The 16,877-nt window shown below is 38.3% G+C and overlaps 1 protein-coding gene across 8 annotated transcripts in view; it reads left to right on the top strand.

Annotated features, from left to right (window-relative positions):
* The window catches only part of APPBP2 (amyloid beta precursor protein binding protein 2), a 115,568-nt gene extending 99,999 nt beyond the window's left edge, over positions 1–15,569 (top strand). For 7 of the 8 annotated variants that reach the window (XM_028835735.2, XM_077969510.1, XM_077969511.1 and 4 more), the window contains 4 exons: positions 2,309–2,394; positions 4,522–4,712; positions 6,981–7,146; positions 10,854–15,569. In XM_028835735.2, the coding sequence (XP_028691568.1) occupies positions 2,309–2,394; positions 4,522–4,712; positions 6,981–7,146; positions 10,854–11,107 (697 nt within the window). In that variant the 3' untranslated portion in view covers positions 11,108–15,569. 8 annotated transcript variants of the gene reach the window in all.
* The last annotated feature ends 1,308 nt before the right edge of the window (positions 15,570–16,877 follow it).

Genomic DNA, 16,877 nt, shown 5'->3' with positions numbered 1-16,877 from the left:
CTAGGCCTGCAAGTAAATTAAAGTTTTATGTTTTACTGGAACATAGCCATGCTCATTCATTCATGTATTTTCTATAGCTTCGTTCACACTGCAGCAGCAAGAGTTCAATAGTTGCAACAGAGAATGTGTGGCCAACACAACCTAAAATATTTACTATCTGGCCCTCTACAGAAAAAGCTTGTTAACCCTAATATAAAAGAAAGAATGAAGAAAATTCCTGTAAAGGAAATGGGAAGTTTTTTTGTTTTGGTTTTGGTTTTTTTTTGAGACAGAGTCTCTCACTCTGTCCCCAGGCTGGAGTGCAGTGGCGTGATCTTGGCTCACTGCACTCTCCACCTCCCAAGTTCAAGCGATTCTCCTGTCTCAGCCACCTGAGTAGCTGGAATTATAGGCACATGCCACCACGCCTGGCTAATTTTTGTATTTTTAGTAGAGACAGGGTTTCACCATATTGGCCAGACTGGTCTCGATCTCCTCATCTTAAGTGATCTGCCCACCTTGGCCTCCTAAAGTGCTGAGACCACAGATGTGAGCCACCGCGCCTGGCTGGAAAAGGGCAGATTTTAAAATAAAACAACTGATACATGCTACAGCATGGATGAACCTTGAAAACACTGTGCCCAGTGAAAGAAGCCAGTCACAAAGGATCACATACTGTATGATTTCATTTATGTGATGTGTCCAGAATAGGCAAATCTGTAGAGACAGAACATAAATTGGTTTTGTCTAGGCTGGGAAGTTGGAGGGAAATGGAGAGTGACTGCTAATGAGCATGGGTTTCTTTCATCATGGGGTTATGAAAATGTTGTAAAATTGATTTTGGTGATTGGCATACTACTTGGTGAATACACTAAAAATCATTGAATTGTACACGTTAAATGGGTGAATTGTGTGGTATACTAATTACATCTTGAGTCGTTATAAAAATAAAACAAATGGCTAGAAATGGAAGTAGTCATTGACATTAAAACTCAGCAGATAGGCCAGGCATGGTGGCCCACCTTGTACTCCCAGCACTTCAGGAGGTCAAGGTGGGTAGATCACTTGAGCCCGGGAGTTTGAGACCAGCTTGGGCAACATAGCAAATCACCGGCTCTGCAAAGAAAATGCAAAAAAAATTAGTTGGGCATGGCGATGTACGCCTGTAACCTACCTATCCGGGAGGCTGAGGTGGAACGATCACCTGAGCCCAGGAGTTTGAGGCTGTGGTGAGCCATGATTGCACCACTATACTCTAGCCTGGACGACAGAGCAGGATCGTGTCTCAAAAAAAAATAAAAACTCAGCAGACAAGTTTAACAGCAGGTTAGTTAGAACAAAAGAGAGAATCAGTAAATTGGAGACAGATTTGAGAAAACTAGTGGTTACCTGGAAGATGGGGGAGAGGAGGCTTGGTGTTGTTTGAAAGGAACTGACAATAAAACAAATAGCTTACCTTCTGTTTGGTGATATGGGCCATAAACAAATAACCAAACTTGTCAGGCGAGAATACATGTTGTGAAGAAGAGTAAAGTAGGCTAAGAGTTGAGAGAATGATGGTAAAATTTTTTTTTTTTTGAGACAGTCTTTGTCATCCAGGCTGGAGTGCAATGGTGCAGTCTTGGCTTACTGCAACTTCCACCTCCGGGGTTCAAGCAGTTCTGCCTCAGCCTCCTGAGTAGCTGGGATTACAGGCGTTCACCACCACACCTGGCTAATTTTTGTATTTTTTTAGTAGAGAGAGAGTTTCACCATGTTGGCCAGGCTCGCCTTGAACTCCTGACCTCAGGTGATCCACCCACCTCAGCCTCCCAAAGTGCTGGGATTACAGGTGTGAGCCACCGCGCCTGGCCAATGGTAAATTTTTTTAGGGCCTTTTATATGATCTGTTCTGGAAAGACATGTTCAGTGAGAAGCGAGCTGTGAGAATGTTCAGGGGAAGAGCATTGCAGAGAGGGTAAAGCCAGGGTGAGAACATGCTCTGCATGTTCAGGAAACTGCTAGGCCTGTGTGGCTGGAGGGGAAGGAGAGGGTTGGTGTGAGAATGGCAGGAGATGAAGTCAGGGAAGTAGCAGGCTGAAAGATCATACAGTGTTGTAGACTGTAGTAAAGACTTTCTCTTTCATTCTGAGGGAAATGGGAGTCTCTGTTGGGTATTAAAAATTCAGTCTACAGCAGATTGGAAATTCAAAGCAAAAAGCTGAATCTTTACCATAGATAGTTTTAGAAGTACTTTCTATCAGTATTATATTACAGATTGTGATTTTTAAAATTCCTAAATCATTTGTAACTAAAAAGAAATACCAGACTCTATCTCTCTGTATTACAGATTTCATGCAGAAAGAGCTATTGGTATCATTACCCACATCCTACCTGAAGATCATCTTCTTTTGGCTTCTTCAAAGAGGGTGAAAGGTATCCTTTGTAATCTAGACTCAGATATTTTAAAATAGATGATATATGGTATAAAATAGGGATATTTGTTTATTTTCTCAGAGGATTGGAGGATTTTCTCAGAGGATTAGACTGTGTCTACGTATTACTAGATAGCCATTTTACCACAACTCTACTTAAGGGATTCCAGTGGTTCATAATGAAAGACTGTTTGCATCTCTCATAAAACATTGTTAATAGGCCGGGCTTGGTGGCTTATGCCTGTAATCCCAGCACTTTGGGAGGTCAAGGCAGGCGGATCACCTGAGGTCAGAAGTTTGAGACCATTCTGGCCAACGTGGTGAAACCCCATCTCTAATAAAAATACAAAAATTAGCTGGGTGTGGTGGCACACGCCTGTAATCCCAGCTACTTGGGAGGCTGAGTCAGGAGAATTGTTTGAACCCAGGAGTCAGAGGTTGCAGTGAACCAAGATCGTGCCACTGCACTCCAGCCTGGGCAACAGAACAAGACTCTGTCTCAAAAAAAAAAAAAAAAAAAAAAGTTAATAAGCCAGAATTTATTTCTTTTCTCTCTCCTTTTTGTCATTCACTCATGCATGCATTAATTTTTTTTGATGATTTCATGGAAGAATAATACAGATGTTTCTGCACAACATGGATAGAAGATGGGTTTCATAACTTTAGCTTTGTAGTGCAGGATTCTTATCCTGAGCTTCATATCAGGTTACACTGAATGTTGCAAGACTCTTGCCAAATACCCCTATCTTCCATTTCTTATTTTAACTTTCCTTCTGATTACTACCAAGGCTTTTTCATGTAATGTATTTATTTTGCTAACATGATTGGGTTACCTATGTGGTAATTCCATGCATGTTGGGTATGTTCTACCTTAGTTCTGGAACTGAGGTTTTTCTCCCTCTAGGTTTGTATTTTTTAAGTTACACAAGTAATACATGATGTTAGATAGAAAAGAGAAAAAATAAATTGCCTTAAAATCCCACCAATCCTCAATCAACATTTTGGTGAATATTATTTTAGACTTTTATTACTTCAAATAAGATAACTAAATTTTTTTTTTTAGTTTTATAATCTGATTTTTTCGCTCAATATATTACAAACATTTTTTCATGTCTCTACATATGTTCTTTTTTCTAATGTATTTAACTTTACCTTTTTAATTTAACCCTTACAATTGTTTTTAACCTTTTATTTTTTAAAAATGCTACAGCGAAGTAAATCTCTTTTTCTTACCTTTGTGTACATAGACAGTTTTCTAAGAAATCAAATTATCTGGTAAAATAATATGTATATTCTTAAGACTTTAGATAGAATTTGAAAGTCTTGAATGCAGCTTTGAAATTGAAATGTTTTGCCTGATTTGGTTGGTCAGATGAGTAGGAGGAAACCAGTTCTTAGCTGTGTTTGGTTAAAGGTTATGTTTTATAAAGTGTGGTTTCAAAATTTTCAGAAGTGCTTAGGTACTCCTTGACACAGTTTCATAACTTTTAAAAACTTGCCTTGTCGGCCGGGCGTGGTGGCTCACGCCTGTAATCCCAGCACTTTGGTAGGTCGAGGTGGGTGGATCACAAGGTCAGGAGATCAAGACCATCCTGGCTAACACGGTGAAACCCCGTCTCTACTGAAAATACAAAAAATTAGCCGGGCGTGGTGGCAGACACCTGTAGTCCCAGCTACTCGGGAGGCTGAGGCAGGAGAATGGCGTGAACCCATGAGGTGGAGTTGCAGTGAGCCGAGATCGCGCCATTGCACTCCAGCCTGGGTAACACAGAGAGACTCCATCTCAAAAAAAAAAAAAAAAAAACTTGCCTTGTCCTTCCATTTAATTTGAAAAATAAATTCACATCAGCAAAGTATAGCAGTCTATTAAAATAGAAACTAATTCTGCAAAATCGTTTATACCATTGTTTTTCTTAAATTTGAATTTATATACTGTGCAAAATAGAATGACCACCAAAAAGTGTACTTTTTTGTTAAAGTGGAATTCTTTCATCTTGACCAGTTCCAAACCATAATCACATATAAATATAATCAGTAAACATTTTTATTATTTAAGTTTAAAGTAAATGTTCTTATTAGCTTTGGTAGACAGTTTTGAAGTACACTAATTTATTGCCTTCTTTTTTAGCACTTATTTTAGAGGAGATTGCAATTGACTGTCATAATAAGGAAACTGAACAGAGGCTGCTTCAAGAAGCTCATGATTTGCACCTGTCTTCACTCCAACTAGCTAAAAAAGCTTTTGGGGAATTTAATGTACAGACTGCAAAACACTATGGAAACCTTGGAAGACTTTATCAGTCAATGAGAAAATTTAAGGTAGAATCATGTTTTACTATATTTTTCTCTCTTAATCTTAAGTAATGAAATAGAATCTTAAATAATCTTAAGCTCAAATAAATTATACACTTATATTATTCACAAAGGAATTGAGAGGATAGCGAGTATAAAACAACATAGGCCAAGCACAATGGCTCATTCCTATAATCCTGGCACTCTGGGAGGCTGAAATGGGAGGGTCTCTTGAGACCAGGAGTTTCAGACGAGCCTGGGCAACATAGGGAGACCCTGTCTCTACAAAAATTAGCCAGGTGTGGTGGCACATACCTGTCTTTCTAGCTACTTGGAAGACTAAAGCAGGAGGATGAGTTGAGCCCAAGAAGTTGAGGCTGCAGTGACTGATCACACCACTGCACTCTAGCCTGGGTGACAGAGTGAGACCCTATCTCTAAAACAAACAAAAAATAGTCAAAATATAAATAAAATTTAAAAATCAGGACCGTGGGCCAGGCACAGTGGCTCTTGCCTGTAATCCCAGCATTTTGGGAGTCCAGGGTGGGACAATCACCTGAAGCCAGGAGTTCAAGACTAGCCTGGTCAATATAGGGAAATCCCATCTCTACAAAAAAGAAAAAGTTAGCCAGACGTGATGGCTCGCACCTGTAGTCCCAGCTTCTCCAGAGGCTGAGGCAAGAGGATGGCTGGAGCCCATGAGGTTGAGGCTGCAGTGAGCTGTGATTACACCACTACACTCCAGCCTACGTGACAGAGTGAGAGCCTGTCTCCAGAAAAAAAAATACATATGTATCATGAAAAATTAGGAAACATATCAAACCAAAAAGATTAATATATGAGGCCAGGCACAGTGGCTCGCGTCTGTAATCCCAGCACTTTGGGAGGCCAAGGTGGGCAGAACACTTGAGGTCAGGAGTTCGAGACCAGCCTGGGTAACATGGTGAAACCCGTCTCTACTAAAAATACAAAAATTAGCCAGGCATGGTGGTATGCACCTGTAGTCCCAGCTACTTGGGAGGCTGAGACAGGAGAATTGCTTCAACCTGGGAGGTGGAGATTGTAGTGAGCTGAGATCTGCACTCCAGCTCCAATGGGTGACAGAGTGAGACTCCATCTCAAAAAAAAAAAAAAAGATTAATATATGAAAGTAGTACTTGAGATAAGGAAAAAAAAAAGACAAATATGATTGCTATACTTGACTTCAAACATAGTTCTTAGTATATAATTATTGATATATAATTCTTAGTATATACTAAGTATAGCTCTTAGCAGAATGCCTGGCACATGGCAGGTGTGCAAGAAATGTCAGCTATTGCAACAAGTATTATTAATTGTAGCAATAAATATGACTAACTTCAATGTCTTTTAGAATTTTGAGTTACAAATTTTTCTTTTTTTAATGTAGGTTCTTACTCTGCTGTCCAGGCTGTAGTTCAGTGGTATGATCATGGCTCACTGCAGGCTCAACTTTCCTGGGCTCAGGCGATCCTTTCACCTCAGCCTCCCAAGTAGCTGGGAATACAGGCACACACCACCACACTGCCTAATTTTTGTATTGTTTGTAGAGACAGGGTCTTGCCCTATTGCCCAGCCCTGTTGCCCAGGCTGATCTCGAACTCCTGGGCTCAAGCAATCTGCCTGCCTCAACCTCCCAGACTGTTGGGATTACAGGCATGAGCCACTGTGCCCAGCCTATAAATTCTTAATATTACTAATTTTGGGATCACAGTAAGGAAAGAGTGAGAGGTCTTCTTTACCTGAAAAGCAACCTATATATCCCTGAAGTATCTTGAGTTTAGTTTGTTGGAATAAAAATTGTCAGAATTCCAAAAAATGAAGTATATACCCGTGTAAATTAACATATTATGATATAGAGCTTGTTAAGAAGGTTCAACTAAATTTTGGACTGTGTTAACTGTGTTAACCAAACGAAGTAATTTTTGTTTTAGAATGTTTTGTTAATTTCTTGTAACAGTTTCTTGTAATAATTAATTTTGCAAATTTCTTTGTTCTAAAAAATTGTTCTTCTAACAATTTTTTATTACCAGGATAAGTTTTCACTTGTTACTTTTGGCATAGGATACTATTGCTGTCATCAGTTTATCTGCGGTTTCCAAAACTCTGTAATGCTTCCCATAGGCAGTTTTTGGAATAACATAGTATGTTCTTTGATATGATTACTTTATGGCATTCATAAGATGTCTTTGGCATTTAGATCAGTTTTGCTCATTGAGTAAGAACTGTTAAGATGAGAAAAAGTATAATGATTGATATGGCATAATTGTTTTTCAGGAAGCCGAAGAAATGCACATCAAAGCAATTCAGATTAAAGAACAACTTCTTGGTCAAGAAGATTATGAAGTAGCCCTTTCAGTCGGACATCTGGCTTCTTTATATAATTATGACATGAATCAGTATGAAAATGCTGAGAAACTTTATTTGCGATCTATAGCAATTGGTATGTTACATTTAAATTTTCTTTAGTCAGTTGATTACAAATCAGCATGTCAGCATGTCTTATATGTTGTATAAGGAAAATGTTATTAAACACTTAAATGGGGCTGGGTGTCGTTGCTCATACCTGTAATCCCAGCACTTTGGGAGGCCGAGGTAGGCAGATCACTTGAGGTCAGGAGTTGGTGACCAGCCTAGCCAACATAGTGAAACCCCATCTCTACTAAAAAAATACAGAAACAAATTAGCTGGGCATGGTGGTGCGCGTCTGTAGTCCCAGCTACTCAGGAGTCTGAGACAGGAGAATCGCTTGAACCTGGAAGGCAGAGGTTGTCGTGAGCTGAGATTGGGCCACTGCTCTCCAGCCTGGGCAACAGAATGAGACTCCATCTCAAAAAAATAAATAAAATAGTAAAATAGTTAATACAATAAAATAGACTTAAATGGGATAAGTTGCTAAGGATATTCAGGAACCACTCAAAAATCATCTGGAACATTTTGCTAAAGGTGCTTTTTTTGATACTGAAGCCAGTAGTAAGAAGTGTGACAGCAGAGTGTCATGTGTAGGCAAAAGTAGTTATTTTAAAGTATTTGTGCAGTTACTGCCCACTCATTCCTCCCCCTCCCTTCTCCTAACTTTTAACATCATAGATCAGGCTTACCTGTTTTTGAACTTGATAAAGTTATACAATGTGTATTTTTATGTGTCTGACTTATTGGTGAACAATAATGGTAAAATCTGTGATGTTGCATATCACTGCCATATGCTAGATTAGGATGTCATCATTTATCCATTCCACTGTTAATGAACATTTGGAACATTTGGATTTCCATTTCAGGACTATTACAAAATCAAGATAAGGAATCTGTGGCCATCATCTTATGAAGTGCCTGTTAAAACTCTTGCCCATTTTTATACTGATTTATCTTGTCGTTTTCTTACTGACTTGTAGAAGTTCTTTATATGATACGAATATGACAGACCTTCGTTGGTTACATGTGTTGCACATATCTCTTATTCTATTGCTTGTTTCCTAATGGAGCCTTTTAAATAACAATAATTCTTTTTTGTGTGTGAGACAGGATCTTACTTTGTCACCCAGGCTGGAGTGCAAATCAGGGCTCACTGCAGCCTCAATCTCCTGAGCTCAGGTGATCCTCCTGCCTCAGCTGAGTAGCTGGGACTACAGACATGTACCAGCACAGCCGGCTAATTTTTTTTTTTTTAATTTCAATAGGGATGAGGTCTCACAATCTTGGCCCAGGCTGATCTCAAACTCCTGAGCTCAAGTGATCCTCCTACCTCAGCCTCCCGAAGTGCTGGGATTGCAGGCGTGAGCCACTGTGACCAGCCAGCCAGTCCTTAATGTAATCAGATGCATCAGTATTTTCTTTCTTTCTTTCTTTTTTTTTTTTTTTTTTTTTTTTTGAGAGGGAGTCTCGCTGTGTCACCCAGGCTAGAGTACAGTGGCGCGATCTTGGCTCACTGCAACCTCCAACTCCCAGGTTCAAGCGATTCTCCTGCCTAAGCCTCCCGAGTAGCTGGAACTATAGGTGCCCGCCACCACACCCAGTTAATTTTTTGTATTTTTAGTAGAGACGGGGTTTCAGTATGTTGGCCAGGATGGTCTCAATCTCTTGACCTTGTGATCTGCCCGCCTCGGCCTCCCAAAGTGCTAGGATTACAGGCCTTGTGAGCCACTGCACCTAGCCTGCGTCAGTGTTTTCTTTTGTGAATAGCACTTTTTGTATTCTGTTTAAGAAATCTTTTTGACTGGGCGCAATGGCTCACTCCTTCCCAAAGTAATAAAGATATTTTTCTAGAAAATTATCTTTAGGAAACTTTATTTATATTTAGATCTACAGTCCTGAAACTGATTTTTGTTTATGGTGTGCAGTAGGGATTCAATTTTTTTTCCCAGTATGGACATAGAGTTAAGCCAAGACCATTTCTTCAAAAGACTTTTTTTGGTTTGGTTTTGTTTTGAGACAGTCTCAAACTCTGTCGTCCAGGCTGAAATGCAGTGGCGTGGTCTTGACTCGCTGCAGCCTCCGCCTCCTGGGTTCAAGCGATTCTCCTGTCCCAGTCTCCCAAGTAGCTGGGACTACAGATGCGCATCACCACACTTGGCTAATTTTTTTGTAATTTTTTTAGCAGAGGCAAGGTTTTGCCATGTCGGCCAGGCTGGTCTTGAACTTCTGACCTCAGGCAATCTGCCCACCTTGGCCTCCCAAAGTGCTAGGATTACAGGTGTGAGCCACCACACCTGGCCACAATACTGTTTTTTTCCCTCTGCGATACTGTCTTCATCGTAAATCATTTATCCATATACATGTGGTTTCCCTATTATCTATAATGTATTGACTGACTTGTTCATTCCTCAGGTGCATGTAGTTTAAGAGTTGCTAACCCATACCACTGTGAAAAACAGACCTACTACTTAGAGTTCAATATTCATTTACAGTTTTTGTTTAGCCTGAAGGTAGTATATATTCAGAATACTGTGTTCAAAAGTTACTTGGGGTTATTTACACCCCCTTCCTTCAATGTGGTTATGTTATTCTTTTGCAAAACAATTAGGTTTATTTAACATGTTAAATTTTGCTCCTATCCATCTTTCTTTATTTTGTTAATTTTTTGAGTTAATTAATGGACTGTAATTAGAAATATACAGAAAGATATGCTCAGAGACATGTCATTTTCTCTGATTTCTTCTACCCAGTTCCCACCCACTCACTATGGATAACCAGTCTCACTAGTTTCTGGTTTATTGTTTTTGTATATCTTTTTGCACAATGAACAGATACATATTTTCTTATTTTCCCTATCATACACAAAAGATAGCACACTATAGATACTCTTTGGTATTTTACATTTTTGAATCTTAACAATATACCATCAGTCACTCCGTAACCATTTATAGAGAGCCCAGAATTTCCCCCTCAGTTTGCAGCTACATAGGATGCCATTGAGTGAAGGTACCACAGTTGATTAAACCATTCTACATGTTTTCATTTGTTTCTGTTACTTTGTAATTACAAATACTGTTGCAGTGAATAGCCTTGTGCGTGTGTTTTGGTTTTTTTGTTTGTTTTGAGACGGAGTCTCTCTCTGTCACCCAGGCTAGAGTGCAGCAGCCTGATCTTGGCTCACTGCAACCTCTGCCTCCTGGGTTCAAGCGGTTCTCATGCCTCAGCCTCTCCAGTAGCTGGGATTACAAGCATGCGCCACCATGCCCAGCTAATTTTTGTATTTTTAGTAGAGATGGGGTTTCACCATGTTGGCCAGGCTGGTCTCTAACTCTTGACCTCAGGTGATCCACCCACCTTGGCCTCCCAAAGTGCTGGGATTACAGGCGTGAGCCACCATGACTGGCCTGTGCATGTGTATTTTTCTGTTGTTGGAGATGCTGCTGTTGTTCTTTGAGATCTCTTTAAAACAGTTCCTTCAAACCATGAATTTTTATAATTCTGTTCTAGTGAGGCCAGCTTTAGACAAGAGAAAATTTTTTTAAAGTCTTAATGATAGCTCATGGACTGATTTGGGGGATGCTGATACAAGAATTACATCTATTCCTTGCAGGAGAATAAACCTAAGCCTGCCTGTTTAAAGAATTGAACTTGTTCCTATTATAGAAATTGCTTGTTATCTCATTATTTGTGCTTTTGTGCTTTCTTTTTTTTTCTTTTTTCCTTTTTTGTTACTTTCAGGGAAGAAACTTTTTGGTGAAGGCTACAGTGGACTAGAATATGATTATCGAGGTCTCATTAAACTTTACAACTCCATTGGAAATTACGAGAAAGTGTTTGAATATCACAATGTTCTGTCTAACTGGAACCGGTTGCGAGATCGGCAGTATTCAGTGACAGATGCTCTTGAAGATGTCAACACCAGCCCCCAGTCCACTGAAGAAGTTGTGCAGTCCTTCCTGATTTCTCAGAATGTTGAGGGACCGAGCTGCTGAGGGAGGACCTCAGTTAACCAATTACCTTTTCCCGGATTCCAGGGAATTCATACTGTGAAATCAAAACCATGTTGTTTTGGGGGGCTGGAATTTGCATTGAAACACTGGTCCAGTCCATTGAAGACCCTATTTTGGGTGATCCCTATCTTGCAGAGTGTCTGTAGGAATAAGCATATATTCAGTTATATTCAGCATGTACCGCATGTGTAAGTAGTCTGGCCCACATTTTCAACCTCGTAGAACAAACAACAGGAAATCTTTTTTTTGTTTGTTTTTAAAAAATTCATTTTGCAGAAAGCCTGAAAGAATAAAACACACCCCTAAATAAAACTATTTAAGAGTTTAAAAGAGTTGCATTCTTATTATGTAAGGATGATTTTAACAACTTTTTAATATGTAATTCTTCCATGTGGAGGTATTCAATACTGTAGTGTAAAGGAATTTTATGGGAAAATCTTTATATGCAGTATAGAAAAGTTAATACAAGGACTAATAAAAGAGGGACATCCTGACTTATGTTTGGCTACCTTGCCCAGATAAGTGGATACAACCACTCTGTATTACAAGGAAAGGACTGTCAGATTCATCTGAACTGGACCAGTGTTGATCTGTAAGTAACAGAAAATCTGATAGACCAGCACTTCTGACTGTTTTTTTTTTTTTTTTTTTTGGTACAACAATGTAAGATGCTCTGATAGCATTTGCTAACAGGACCAGGAGGATCTAAAAAGGACCAGCCTTATGTAGAAGGTGGTTATTTGGACCAGAGGCTTTAGATGATTATTTTAGATCCTATGTATACTTTTATCAGTAGAATGATTTCATTTAGATGTATAATGAAAAAGAATAATGCAAAAATTATGTAATAGATACCAAATTAGGGAAGTTTGGCAATTTCAATGGCATATTTTTAGTCAAGGTACACAGATGGCAGTGCCATAAGCAAGTCTATAAATATCGGCTACAGCCATCCCCCTCATTTTGAATGTTGCCCTAGTAATCAATGCAGTTAACAAGTATACTGACTGTGAGTCATGAAAAAGTTCATGTTCAGATGGAAATGTTAGGTTACTGTATGGTTTATAGAGATTAATGAAAATGAATGCCCAAAAATAAGTCTTAGAAAACCCTCCATTTTTATGGTAAATAGTAATACAACTAGTATTGTCAAATGGAAAGATCCCCTAATAATACAACTATTTCACTAACTTGTCTTTCTGTTTATTGGGTTTTGATTTGATTTTTTTGTAAGCCAGTCAGGTTATTTAATTATGAGGTAATAATCAAATTTAAGAATTTGTGACATGTAGCAATTCAAGAAACAAAAAGGTATTTTGCTGTTACCTCAATTCTTACTGTAGTAGCCCATCTGATGCTTCTATAGTTAAGAATCTGGGTTCCCCCCTATTTTCAGGGGTTCATGACTTGGCTGTTAAAGATGTTGCTCTTAGCTAATGCTTGGAGTAGTCTGTGGGTGAATGGATGTGTGTTGAATTTTAGTTTTCTTTTAACATACATGTTGGGTGAGAGGCGAAAAAATCTAAGCTATCTGCCACATTGAGTATAGAAAAATTGTAGATTTCAAATTTTATTAATATTTTAAGCACTTTTTTCAACTTCCCAACCTTGTTTGAAGCTGTTATTTGCAGTCCTATTAGTTTTGAGCCAGTGCATTTAAGTTCTCTAGGAGGGGGTTGGTTGGGGGATGTACTGAAAGAGATGAAGCATGCCCACACCCTAAGATGATAACTGTGTGATTTAGAAACCTGAGTTTATTCCTTAAATTGAATTATTTTCTTTTTAAATTTTGGAAAGAGTAAATTGATGTACTTGCAGTTTATGAAGCTGCCCCCCACCCCTCAGTTAATTGCAGTCTAATGTCAAGAGGCACTTCTTTATTAATTACCAAATAGTCTTTGTGACCAAGGACTAACATTTTTAAGTTACTCAGCTCTATCCTCATGGGCCTATATATTTAATACCTCCAAAGATATTTTCAGGATAGGCTTTGTATACTTTTATTGGTTATTTAGAATCTAGTGGTATGTTTGTGGTATAGGAATGTCATGGTAAATTGTTTTTCAATAAATATTTTGAAACATGTTTCCATATGAAGTTTTTTTTTTTTTCAATCTGTATTTTTTGGTTTTGTGCACATACAGCATTTCCTAGGATAAAAATAAACAAATGACCTACAGCCTCATCCTCCCTAACTCAGTTTGAACTCAACTTAGCTCACACTCAGTGATAAAACAACATGATATGTAGAAGCCTAGGATCACAGGGTGATAATGTCAGTTGGCAGCCAGTTGTGTTTTTTTGAAACATCATTATTGGCAATTTCTCCTAATCACCACTGCTTTAATGTAGTTTTGTTTTTTTGTTTTTTTTGTAAATCCATATACTTTTGTGCATACACTAGCTAAGAAAACAGATTGCCATTTTTGGTTAGGGATATGACTTAATATGTTATTATTTCTGGTTCTAATGAAGAATAATACCCTATGACTTTTAAGTGTAAGATTCATCCTTTAAGTAGGGATGTTTAGGATAAGTTAGATGTGTGCCACTATGATTTATTGGGTTTTTTAAAAATCTGAAAATAATAAAATTTATCTCACAATAAGTTAACTTGCACAAACTTTTTACATATGGTGAGGTATGTAAGGAAGCCCTGGCCAACTTAAAGATTTTTCTGGAGGTTCAGCAAAGTCATGTTAAATTAGGGGCCTTTGGTCTCATCCTTCTCTGACTCTTCTCTTCTACCCAGTCTCTTCCTAAAGTTCGGTGCTACTCCAGTTGGGTGCATCAGGGAGCTCCGTCAGCACTCGCATGTGTCGCTCAGGTGGCCATTCATGCCTGCATTCCATTTAATAGAGCCAATTGGAATTTTTAGAGCATAATCTTTATGGGTCCTCAAAGCTGACTTTGCCAAAGGGATTGAGACCCTTATTACCATCAGATCTCTGTCTCTGCCTGGTTAAAAACTGACTCACTGTTGCTTTGTAGTAACCCCTGCCCAGGTATTTTTTCATTTGTGAAAATAAAGGATTTGAGAAAGACCTTTGTTCCTAGCCTGTTGGGAAGAGTTTATAATTTTATGAAAATTAAGTACAGAGGCTGCGATCTTAGAAATAATGAAGGTGCCATTTGGCTGCTCCTTAATAGTGCAGACAGAAAACTCAGTAAACACATGCCGAAACATGATTGAAGCCTTTGGCGGAAACTTTATATGTAGAAATAATGATTTGCTCATAACAGGTATCGTTAACTGCCAGTTTTTATGTTTTCCCTAGAATTTGTAGCCTTGCTGCTCCTTTTTTTTTTTTTTTTTTTCCCCCTGGGTGGCAAAGTTACTACTGGAAAAACACTAATTTATAAGTACAAATTTTTTAGAGTTTTACCTTTGCTTTAAAAGTGAATGTGTATTTCACCTCTTGGCTGTGGAGGACCTTAGTTGCCAGGAAATTCTTTTTTTTTTTTTTTTTTTGAGACGGAGTTTCGCTATTATTGCCCAGGCTGGGAGGGCAATGGCACCGTCTTGGCTCACTGCAACCTCCGCCTCCCGGGTTCAAGTAATTCTCCTGCCTCAGCCTCCCGAGTAGCTGGGATTACAGGCTCCTGCCACCACGCCTGGCTAGGAAATTTTTTGTTGTTAATATGACATTTGGATTAATCTCCAGCTTCAACACTACTTTTGTCCATAAATCTCAGGAATGTTTTAGGCAGAAAACTGGTTTTACCCTGTTGATAATCAGAAGGAGTGTGCTTTAGGACTTATTGCATAATACTGTTCTTTAATTGCAATCCTAGGTATCTATAGCATGAGTGGCCTTAGTGAGTTTGTTGAAGTGCACATGTTTTTCAAGAGTAAAATTTAAGATTAAAATTATATGCTATATATAGATATCTAGAAAACTTGGTTTGTGGTGCACAGTTAAGTGTTGGATCACTAAATAACCATTGCAGGTACTGTTTGTGTAACATTACTCATTTCTGTATATTCCTTTTATGGGAAGATATTTTGCCATGGTAACTAAAACTTTTCAGTTTAGTTCTACTTTTATGATGTGAATGAATGCTACATTTTATTAAATATTACCAGGTCAGTACTATTTTTATACTTTATTAAGCATCAGGGGATTTTAGTTTAATAGGCTCAAAATTAAAAGTTCTTAATGTAACAGTTAAAAGCAAAACACTAACAATCTTTACGTGAAAATCCCCACTAATAGTGCCACAATAATTTCTATAGAAATATCTAAGGTCATTAAATAGATTTTTGAAGACAGTTCTTCATTGTGTCAGGATGACCTTTCATATCATTCTCACCAACTTGTGCCCACCGTTATTTGTAACTATTAAACCATACTAAGTATGTTTGTAACCAGCATTGTGATATTATTCTGTACTTGTATTGCTAAAAATGAATTATTGACCTAATAAATATAGTGTTCCTGCATTCATAGTGTATCTGTTTCCAATTCGGTTTTGATTGCTTTTGGTTGGGATTAAGCTTTGCAGACTGTTTTTATTAGAGAACAGTGTGAGAGAAACTGTTGGAACTAGAACAAAAGTGCTCTTGTTCAAGAAAATTAAGATGTGTGGCAGAGGAGGCACATGGTAACATCTGGAGATTGTGCTGATGAAAAGCACTTTGAAAAAAACAAAGCACTGCATTAATGCAAAGGGATTTTTTAGTCTTTACAAAAGTATACCATTCTTTTAAGAATCCTCTCACGCTAAAGGCTGAAAATGAATGATGAGACCTGATAAAGTTCTGTTGGAATAGTAAAGAAAACCCTAGATTGGAGTTTCAGTTCCAGCTGTCTCTGAACTGGAAGACCGAGTGATGTCATTCCAGCCCTCTTTGTGTTTTATTTCCTCACTTGAATAAGGGGGTGAAATTAGGTCTTTAAAAAACTTCACCATGAAACAGCATAAGTCTGAAGTACTCAGAAACCAGTTGCAGGAAACGAAGACATATTTTTAAAGATTAGGAAGAAAATACTGTAGACAAAATCCCCTCATCACTTGGAATATAGTGAGCACCAGCTTCATTGCCTGCCACCTTCAGTGATACTGAGTTTAAAAATGTTTCTTTTTACATCTCCATGACAACCTCTGAACATGCTATTTCATCTGCTTTGTGGAATGTCATTTCCTGGATAGTCTTACTCATCTGTCAAGCTCAAAGATCAAGGGAACCCTTCCCTTAAAGTTTGAGTTGCCACTTGGTAGTAATGCAGTATTTTAGAGCTTTGTGAAAGCAATTACCATGTGGCCATATAACTTGCAGTATTAAGACTATTTCCAACTTGTAAACTGCTGAGTTGTGTATTTTTTCAAGAAACAAAGATTACCCTGTGACAGATACTGTCCTGAGTGTGTTAGCAAACCACACTCAGTTACTTTAAGCACACATTTCTATAGACAAATGCCCATTAGGATGGCTATTACAGAAAATAAGTGTTGGCAAGGATGTGCAGAAATGAGAGCCTTTGTGCACTGTTGGCAGGAATGTAAAATGCTGCATGTGCTGTGAAAAAGTCACCTGTGCTCAAAAAATTAAAAATACAATTACTCTGTGATCCAGCAATTCAACTTCTGGGTATAGATCCAAAAGAATTGAAAGGGTCTTGAACAGATATTTAGGTAACTGTGTAGAAGCATTATTTGCAATAGCCAAAACCAAAAGCAACCCAAATGTCTATCAGTGCATGAACAGATCAATATAGCAGGCCAGGCGTGGTGGCTCACGTGTATTCCT

Source organism: Macaca mulatta, chromosome 16, assembly GCF_049350105.2.
Source record: "Macaca mulatta isolate MMU2019108-1 chromosome 16, T2T-MMU8v2.0, whole genome shotgun sequence".
Lineage (NCBI taxonomy): Eukaryota > Metazoa > Chordata > Mammalia > Primates > Cercopithecidae > Macaca > Macaca mulatta.
Note: the sequence above shows the minus strand (reverse complement) of the source record. Positions and strands in the feature narration are given on the sequence as shown.